Here is a 10,582-nt window from a genome sequence, read left to right on the forward strand (position 1 = left end):
CTCACTCGCTCTCTTTCGCTTTTTTCTTTTTCTTTCTTCCTTTTTCCCGGAAGAACCGTCTACGGCGATTTCTGTTAAATATAGTCAATGAGGTGAGGGCAAATATGAAAAGAAGAGATGGCCGTTAACAGCGTTACCACTCCTGTGATGGATTTAGCACGCGAGATTAAAACAAATCTGGCGCGTCACCATTGTGGATTTGTTGTGTAACGTATAATTCCCAGGAAATATTCCGAGGATGTGAGCACTAAGAATGATATATCTGTGTGGGGTAGAACACGTCCTCTAAAACGAGTTCAAGCCTGTTTTTCTGTTTCTTCTACGACAGGTCAGAGAGAAAACAGGCCGCTGGATAAATTTCAGCTCACGTTCCCACTGAGGACCAACTACATGTACGCAAAAGTGAAAACGAGTTTGCCAGAGATGTATGCCCTCACCGTGTGCATGTGGCTCAAGTCCAACGCCTCCCCGGGAGTGGGCACACCTTTCTCCTACGCAGTTCCTGGACAAGCCAACGAGCTGGTTCTCATAGAGTGGGGGAACAATCCAATGGAGATTCTAATAAATGACAAGGTACGAGAAAAACGCAGGAAAAATCGAATAACACTCGATTTTATTTAGACTGTAAGACATTCTCGTTTCCACTGTAGGTCTGATAATTCCTGCATTTGAACTTTTTAAAGGTAGCAAAGCTGCCATTTCTCATCAACGACGGAAAGTGGCATCATATCTGCGTGACTTGGACAACTCGTGATGGTGTTTGGGAGGCTTTTCAAGATGGTGTCAAGAGGGGGAGTGGAGAAAACCTGGCTCCGTATCATCCCATCAAATCTCAGGGCCTGCTGATCCTTGGCCAGGAGCAGGTAAGCAGTAAGCACAGCCTGGTTTTAATGCTCCACACCTGCCAGTTGAAAGAAGCACCTTTTTAAAAAAATGTTATTTCTCATGATTTAGTAACACACAACAAATCATACATTATAGTATTTTATGTTGTATTACAACAAAATGTAAGCAGCTGGATAATTTGTATTCATTGAGCCTTAAAAATTGAATACTTTAAATTTGATAAGGTTAGAGCTCATCAAAAAATCCCACTGGATTGGCAAATAAACATCCAAATAGTTAAAGAGACTGTGGTTTCTCTTCACGAAGCAGGCTCATCATCCTTTATTAAACCAAACTGTGTTTGCCACAGGACACGCTTGGAGGAGGGTTCGATGCCACGCAAGCTTTTGTAGGAGACCTGGCAAATTTTCACATCTGGGATCGTAAACTGTCCGTGGGAGAAATTTACAATCTAGCGACATGCAGCAGCAAAGCGCAAGTGGGCAACGTTTTTGCATGGATGGAGACCAGCCTCGATATTTATGGAGGTGCCTCGAAGTGGACATTCGAAGCCTGTCGCCAGCTCAACTGAACTGAACTGCAGGGAAGAGAAGCTCAGTGGTTTTTGCTAAAACCAGTGTTGTCACGGCCTCGGTAAACTCATTCAAAAGGTCAGCCAATCTGAGGAGATTGTGTCAGTGAATAGCGTCTGGGTTGTCATAGATATTTGAAAACATCACTTGTGGGCAGTTTGATAGATATTTTACCAGATTCTCACGTGGGATGGGCCACTGAAAAATAAAAGGGGAGCGCTCCGACACCCTGTGGTGCTTGAATGCGCATCCGGGAGGAGCAGGTGATGCCATTCTAGTGAGCAGAGGTCGCCCTCAGAGACCAAAATGACAGGCCAGCATCAAAAATACAGTAAGAGGTTAATGTAGTTTTTAGAGAACAGATGTCGCACTAGTCAACAAAATGACTGAGTCCTTCATATGTCTTTTTTCTGTCTCGACTGCCAGCGATTTTCACTGTGAAAAAAGGCCAGGTGGACTTTTGTTTTTTTGAAAGGACTGTGTTCTTCAAGAGGTTACGAACTAGACAACATTGTTTCTCTGTCACTCTTCTTTCTCTAACCACACCTGCTTGACGTGATTTGTCTGAAGAATGATGTATATTTATTGCCAATGTTTGAGCCTGAGTGCCTTGGGCTGTTGAAAAATATCTCAGCACATCCATGATCATTTGCAGAGTGTTTCTGTGTTTGTATTTATTTTCGTGTAAATTATTTTCCAAGGGGGCATTTCCTGTGACACTTTAAATTGAGGAAGGGTCAGATTGCTTATGGTAAAATGCAAATCACTGATGCCAATGGCACATTTTACAGATGCTTGTACTTCAGTCGTAATGTTTCCTGTACAGTAACAGCATGTCTTAACTTCTGTAATGCTGCGTCAGCATCTATGATCTCTGCTTTTACTATTCTACCTTTGGGTTGAGGTTTTATACTGTATTGTTATATGCTTAAAGCATGGCAACACTGACAGATGAAAAAAAGTTCTAGTTTTTGTAATAAATTGTGATACTTGAATCAAATACAGGTGTACATATATAATTATTTTTACACAAAAGACATAAAAAGTGAATTTTGAAACATTCAATTAACTATTATTTACATATGCTACAAAGTCACAACAACAGTCACCCCGAGGTGCTTTATAGACTCTATAGACTCTAAAATAATACAGAGAAATCTAATGACCCTCTACGAGGAAGCACTTGGTGACAGTGGAAAGGAAAAACTCCCTTTTAAGAGGAAGAAACCTCCAGCAAAACCAGGCTCAGGGAGGGGCAGCCATGAGCACCAAACAACAAAAGCATAACATTTTTCATGTTTAAGATCTACAACTTCTAAAAATATATAACTTAATAAACATGACAGACATTAAATGTTGCATATATGGTGTATGTGCCATGTAAGTTTAGCAAATGGCCCATTAACTTTGAACTGAATGTTTTGTTTTAAAGCTATATTCCTAGCTATGTGCAAAAGATTGCAAATATAGAACTGTTAACAGATTTTAGGGCTGGTAATTACACAACATAAATAGCTCTGAACATTATTTTATTCATTGCTTAGTTATCAATTGGCCAACTGAGTTAAAACATACAGAGAAAAGCTTAATCCAAAAGTTTAGTTTTTGATTTTGGCCCATCAGGCGGCCAGATATACTCAGTTTACAGTTTAAGCAAAAAAATCTCATAATTTAAAAGGTGAAAAAAAAATTATGAATATTAATGGATTATCCAGATAGTTGCAACAAATAATTTCAGGCCAAAATCTTTTTGTTTTTACAAATTTATAGACATGTTAACAGTACGAAGATAAAATGCTAGCAAGAGCAAAAAGCTGACCAGCTTAAACGTAGGATTGATTTTTCACTTAAAACACTTAACTGTCAACATAACAAAAACATCTTCAAAAGTGAACCAGAGATTACAATTAAACGGTTCTCCTCCCAAAAGGTCCCGTTACGCCTCTAAAAAGTAGCCTTCTGTCATCACTCAATACAAACAAAGCAACAAAGCAGATTTATTAAAGGTTCAGTGATTAAAGCTTTGGATTTTTCAATTGATTCCCACAAAATTTGTAAGGGACCTTAAAAAATCTAAATCATTAAATGATTCTTTTTTTGTGTGGTGTTCATAAAATCCAGTACAAATCCATTTAAACCAAGATTGAATTGAAGATAAACTACGTTAGATATAATGTCAGGCACTGTATTCTGTTCTCATCATAAATATTCCTTATACAGTAATCTCACTGTCATTTACATATCATGAGGACAAATATATTATGAAACATCACTTGAAAAGACAAGAACATCATCTGTTTGTTGGACTTGAAGGATTGAACAGAGAGCATTGAGAAAGTGAACTTCCTCCAAGTTTCAAAAACACCATCTTGCTTTATTGAAGAATCAATCTCCAGGTTGTGAAGTTCAAGGAAACCTCTGCTGTTGACTGCTTACATCAGTGTCTAGACTAAAGGGAAATAACTTGTGGAAAGTATCATATAGACACGCTCATACTTGCACATGTAGTGCAAACACGTGACTGTTTCAGTCAAGTAAAGGTTGTTGCAGAAGTTATGCATCTGTCTATACAGTTTCTCTCCAAACGAATTATAGCTGACACTGCTCAGAGATTAAGTCCTAAGAGTGTTGTTTCTGAGGTCATTTAGTCCCACAGCTGTCAGGTCATGCGTCCCACAAATTGATTTCTATTCTGTATCCTTTAGATAGGGACCAGCTTTAGCTTGTACCAAGTACACAGGCTTTGCAGACAGCTACTCTGATATAAATGAGATTGGATTTCAATAACGAGCTAAAGGTTCTTCACAATCACAGGACGGGAACAGTACATCCAGACACATAATGAAACACACACAGGCATTCACACAGTATAAACTCTTGCCGCGCGGCCCCTGGAGTCTTCGTTAGAAATCGACTCCTACTCTCTTACCCACATCCACCTGGCCCCGTTGATCCACAGACCACATTAGTCCGATTCAGGTAATTTTTTCTTGACCCAAATCTTGCCCCAGATATCGTCAGGTATATATTTGGCACAGCAAGATAATAGCCAGCCTGTTGACCTCTCCCCAGCTTTCCTGAGCCATAATTGGTTTGCGTCTGCATGCACTCCACTGCAAATTAGCTCAGAGGAAATGTCAGATATAAGGAGATTCACTTTCCACCATATCTGGCTCCTCTTACTTCAATGTTTTGGCCTTCGTAAATCCATCACATGTGACTGATAATTTAAACTTTTTCATGGAGAATTATGTGTTAGTGTCCTTGTTGTATAATTGCACAGTGAAGACGCAGACAGAGCTGCGATATTTTTACAAACAGAAAATCAGTATTTGGTGATGGCATTGTAGACAACAAGGACATCTGGTATTGGGTGCACTTCATTCAGTTCTGTGAAATTATTAAATTCATTTCATTTCATACATTTCACTCACACACTATAAACGAACATTTCTGTTCACAATTTAAATCCTACCATAGAAGCTAAGTTTTAGATCTTCATCTAGTGAAAAGTGGCACAGAAATGCAACGATACACTTAAGGTGTGTAGAGAAATATTAATGGTTGTGGGTGTGTCTGACTCGTTCATTGGCTAACAGCTTGTGTTTTTTCCAGTCTTTAGCTGATTAGCATGAGGTTTCATACCACAGATAATCTACTTAAATGTTACAGTATGCTAAAGATTTACAAAAACCGACTTAATTTTTTTATTCAAAATTACCCAAAATGTGTGACTGAGACCGTAAACTCAGCAGGAAAGTGTTTACAGAGGTCAGGACAGACTTGTATAGGATGGGTAGTTTTTTGTGACCACAGCTATCGCCATCTGGTGGCCGTCAGACAGAATGCAGGTTCTTAGGGACCTATGCATTGGCAGATCCAGAGGCTAATGTACATCTATGCTATGTTAGGCATAATGCAATTCAAAAGTACAGTAATCACAGAACATTTTTCAGTAATGCAGTAGTGTAATACATTTCTTTACTAAATTCAGTAATTATATTCCGGTTACCATTGTGCTGTTACTTGTGTTGCAAAGGTTCTTCAGTTATCAGGACAACAGGTGGATAGAAAGAAAAAAAATCAAATGGGTCTTCTTCTTGCACACCTGAGTTTGGTTTGCGTGCAATAAGGATGGCAAACTTTTAAGGAGTGAAGAAACAAGCATTACTTTTGTTTTTATATAAGGAAAGAACAAGAGTAAGATATTAAAGTGCAAATTGCATCAAGGACAGATAAAAAAAACTTGCATTATACTCAATCACAGCATGCTCTTTGCAAGCATCTGCAGACAAGTTGTTAACGCGAAGCTAGCAAAGAAGCCAGACTGACGTTAAAGCTGAGTGTACGCTGACCTCAGCTCAGCAGCCAGAGCCTGACCTCCCACAAATAACAGAGACCTTGATGAGCAGTCAGGCTTGTATGTAGCTTCCATTTCCACCTGTACGTATTTCCACAGTAGAATCACTGTGGCAATTGCTTTAAAGTCTAATTTGGGTGATTATTAACTTTGCTTTGTGTTGCTGGCTTTGTGTTAGAATACGTGTTTGTGTCGGCATGTTGCAATGTAGCTCAGTTTTATATTGTTAACTAGTAATTATGTAACAGTGCATTTCAGACCTCATTAAAGAGGGACATGAAAGTAATGTAACAAGCAGTGTAATGAATTACTTTATCTGGGGAGTAATTAAAGAACATACTGTATAACCTTTAGCAAAAGTAATGACAACAACAACAACGCTTCCATATTTTTTATCCTCTGCACCATCCATCCTGGACAAAGAACCCTTTTCACTTCAAGGATCATCACTTACTGAAATGAGCTGACTTAGAGACCAGAAAGGAGCTTTCAGTGGAATTGTAGAGCAAAAATAGCAGAGGTGGAAGCTGGAAGTGCTGAAAGTGATCTGGAGGTGCAGAAGGAGGTTATCTTGAAGGGAGAAGTGGTTACAATTCAAACCAAGTAAGAATTTCACTTTTCTTTGAGCAGTTTTGAATCAAAGTACTGAACATAAAGGTTCATAGAAGACAGTCAGTAGATTAGAGTCATTCCAGTTTGTCCTCTGGGGACCATGAGTGTCTCGATACTAAATGTCACTGTAATCTAGTACATAGTTATGAACATATTTCAGGCTATTAAACATAAATAATAAGCTTAAAGAATAAAATAAAATAAAACATCTCTATCAGGTACAAAAACATTTTATATCCTTAAACTGCTAAATTAGTGTATTTGCTGTTATGTGAAAAATGTCCATTTGGGTTAAGTTTTGATGAATTTATTCAAACTACTCTGACTACTGCCAGAATGAAAACAAAGCCACTGTATCAGTTGCACAGTGGAAAAAAATCCCACACCATAACACCGCTCACTGTGCTTTATACTTTAAGGAAAACACAAGAAATGTCTCATCAAGTGGCTAATGAAAAATTCATGACGACAGATCTGAAAAACAAACAAAAGCCCAATGTGGGCCTGAGAGAAATTTAGCTGGCCCACTGATGCTGAGTAAGAGCTGTTTTTGCCGGGAAAAAAAAGTAATATTGATGACACAGGCAATCTGTTGATGAATGCTGCTGAGAGGAATGCATTTTTAATGGAAAAAAGATTCATCACACAAATAGGAAAACTGTGATACTGAGAGTTTTTATTTTTTTCCATCCCTGTAAAGAAATTAGTTTTTGTAGCACTTGCTGCAAAAGTGCTGATACTATTTTTATTTTAAAGCAGGGTGGTCATCTCCCGAATTTCAAAATTTTAAATTTAATCTCAGAGTTGCTACGAAGAACATCCCGCTGTTACACAGTTACATCTGAAAGCTCTGACTGTCTGTGAAGTGGACAAACTCTTCATCCATAACAGGTTGTTGTGCAAGTGTTTTAAAGGCTGCTGATAGCAGAGCATTAGTTGTTTAGCATACAGTCAAAGAGGATTTTGGCTTACTTGGAGAGAATATACATGAGGCACACATCCATCTATACTTGTCGTTAATCTCACAGCTACTTCAGCAGTCAGGGTAGTGCCCCTCAATGCATAATTGATTTCTCCCAACATGGGATATTCCGTTTTACATCATCAACCAATGTGTCTCTGTCCAAATGTATACAAAAATGTCCTTCCTCTGGGCAAACACAAACGCAAACTACTGTTTCTTTAATGCTTTCTTGAAGTGTTTGCCAGATATCTGAGAGGGAGAATTATTTTTGATTGTCTTAAGTATCAAAGCTTTAGCTGCCCAGCTTTGATTCAACCCGCTGCACATACTAAAAATAAAACACTGATGGAAAATGTATTATGATCATTTCCTCAGGTGATTCCACGGGCTACAGTTGAGTCAAGCTGACTTATGCTAAGATAACTATGCTACAAACTAAAGCTTGACGGAAACAATTCTCATACTGATTTATTGGACAGAATTCTTTATGGATACATATAATGGAAGAAAAAAATAACAGAAGAAAATGATCTCAGTGGAGAGGTGGCTGTTGAGAAGTCATTCTGAAAGAAGTGAAACAGGGAGAAAAGACTGAGGCATACCAGATTACGCAAGAACAGAACTGAAAATCAGTGGCAACAGGATAGGCCTGCATGCAAACAAAAGAATATACAGTCTATTAAATAAGCAAAGTGAAGCCGATAACTATAATAAGAAAGAAAAGGATCTCAATGAATCAGTCAAACCTTTGGTGACTGACTCGTTTGGCAATCTCACTAAGTCTAAGGTGCAGAAGGACTTAACAAAAAGAGTGTTTTACTGCATCTAGTTCAACAATAAAACAGAGACAATCACTCTCTACAGTAATTAAACTCAAAAAATGAACAAGTCAGAGACACAACACTGGTGTTCAACTGAGTCTAAAGCCTGCAGAAAATCTAACTTTCATATAGATTATTAAAAAACTAAGAAGCTGTTTAGCATAACAGCTCCAGGACTCTACTCTAGGGTAATCACAACTTTTGACCTTTCCAAACCCACGAAACATGTGTAGACTAGATAACCTCAGGACCCCCAACGAAGAGCCTGCCAACACATCAGTGTTTAGTAACTTTGGGGATCTTAACTTGGGCGGTGTGTACACCTCCTTGGAGAACAGCTCCTCTTGCCTAAGCGATGACAGAGCAGATTAATTGTGCCTTTCAACACTTCCTGGCTGCCTCCCTTATTTTGGCTTAGATCCAACCTCTGCAGCTCTTGGCTTGCTGCCTTTGCCTTAAGAGTAGAGGTTACACTTTCCTCTCCAATCATATTGAAATTAGCACTGATATTCACCAGTGTTCAGAGGCGGCCCTGACAATGATAATAAAAGTAGGACTGTTTTTTCATGGGATCAGTTTCAAGGAATTTGTTGACTAATCTCTGCATTTAGACTCCAACTACAGATTCAGTTTTGCTGTTCAGATGCTGTCACTAAACCCGAGTGATATTATCATCCACAGGTGATTCTTCCTAACAGTAGAATGTGAAGAATCACGTAAAATTTCATGTGGAAGGCATTCAAGTCAAGGATTTAGCTACTGTAAACAGCTGGATTCGGTTTATTTTCTAAACTATTTGTGTCCGTTTTGATTTTTGTGGGATTCAAGATATATTATTTTGAGAGTGAGAGTGAGATAAAATTTATATCGTATCCCTTGAGTACAGTATTAATGTTTCCCAGTGCTTCTGAGTCCATTTTGTGTCTTCATAAGAGTTGAGCAATAAAACTGTCTTTTTGAGTTTACGTTTTTGTCTCTGAGTCCTGCGATTGGGTCCACCATCTATCTACGTCACAAAACAGCCAAACTTTGACAAGTTTCCCTTTTTTGTTGACATGTTTAAGACAGAGCCTTCAGCTTTTAGGCTCCACTCCAGTGGAACATGCTCGCAGTTTGGGATCAGGAGGGCTATAGGCTCAGGCTGCTGAGACTTCCCTTGATGCAGAGTTTCTTGTTCACTCACCTCTTTTCACTTTTCGTGTGTTTCTAATGCTACTACTACATGTCATTATTGACATGCCTTTTTTCTCTTTTTCTTTTTCCTCTCAGCCCACAGAAAGTCAAGGTGGAGAGCTGTTTCTCACTGAATCTGGTTATAATGAAGGTCTCTTCATCATAACAGAGTTCTTCCTTCCCACTATCACCAAATGCTGCTCATAGGTCATTGGCTGACTGTTGAGGTTTTCTCTCTAATATTATAGGGTCTTGTTGTGAACTAGTGCTATGTAAATAAAACTGAATTGACAATTGAATTAAACCTCTATGGTACAAAGAAAGAAAATACACACTGTTATAAATATTGTTAGTAACATCAGTGATCTTGCCTGTAAATCTGATATGTCATTATTCCATCTCCTCTTCATCATCAATCGGCCTCCTGCTCTCATTTTCCATATTTAAAATGCCCCTCCCAATTCTTCCCTCTCTCTCTCTCTCTCTCTCTAGCTATCTTTGTCTCTCACACTCTCCCTCTTGGCAGTCTGCCTTGGCTTTATCCACAGGCATCTTATGACAGAAGCTGGCACAACAGGAATATATTTCACGAAGATGCCACGGTCCCTACACCCTCTGGGAGTTATGCCAGGGGCTGTTTTCCATAATCAGGTCAATCAAAAAACAGCCACTGCAAAGCCCTCCATGCCTTACATCCACCCCACACACACTGCTTGTGGAGTGGACTGAGGAGGTCTGCTCTGTTTGTGAGTACTCAGCACCAAGGCAAGCAGAGAAAGATGCAACACAGGTGTCCTCTCCTAAGATGCACCATGAAGCAGCAAAGTCGATTTTGTATTGTTGTTTTTTTTTTTACCCAAAACACAAGAAAATTAACAGTAATTGTCAAGTGAGAAATGTTATGCATGCAAAGCAGAAATTATATGAAAAATAAAATCTTATAGAAAAGGAAAGGTGGGATATTTCTTCTTATGTGTTCAACTCACAAGTGACAAGGTGTGGGAGAACCCAGTATGCAGTTCTGAAATATGATGTTAGCAGAGAGTCAAGTTAACTGTAACATAAGTCGGGGCAGCTGTTTTTCTGGAGGTAGAATGGCTTGTCTACCAATCACAAGGTCAGTGGTTCAATACTACGGCCTGCATGACAAAGTATCCTGGAGCAAGTTATTGTAAAGTACACAGAAAACTCCCCACCTGTATGAATGTGTGTGTAAATGACTGAATTAGGCCTA

At 38.9% G+C, this 10,582-nt stretch overlaps 1 protein-coding gene across 1 annotated transcript in view; it reads left to right on the forward strand.

The window, feature by feature from the left end:
- Positions 1-2,418, forward strand: part of nptx1l (neuronal pentraxin 1 like) — a 3,741-nt gene extending 1,323 nt beyond the window's left edge. The window contains exons 3-5 of the mRNA XM_005940834.3: positions 329-573; positions 684-863; positions 1,196-2,418. Coding sequence (XP_005940896.1) covers positions 329-573; positions 684-863; positions 1,196-1,417 — 647 coding nt within the window. The 3' untranslated portion in view covers positions 1,418-2,418. The remainder of the gene's footprint in view (positions 1-328; positions 574-683; positions 864-1,195) is intronic.
- The last annotated feature ends 8,164 nt before the right edge of the window (positions 2,419-10,582 follow it).

Source organism: Haplochromis burtoni, unplaced genomic scaffold, assembly GCF_018398535.1.
Source record: "Haplochromis burtoni strain Fernald_Lab_line unplaced genomic scaffold, NCSU_Asbu1 Contig_294, whole genome shotgun sequence".
NCBI lineage: Eukaryota > Metazoa > Chordata > Actinopteri > Cichliformes > Cichlidae > Haplochromis > Haplochromis burtoni.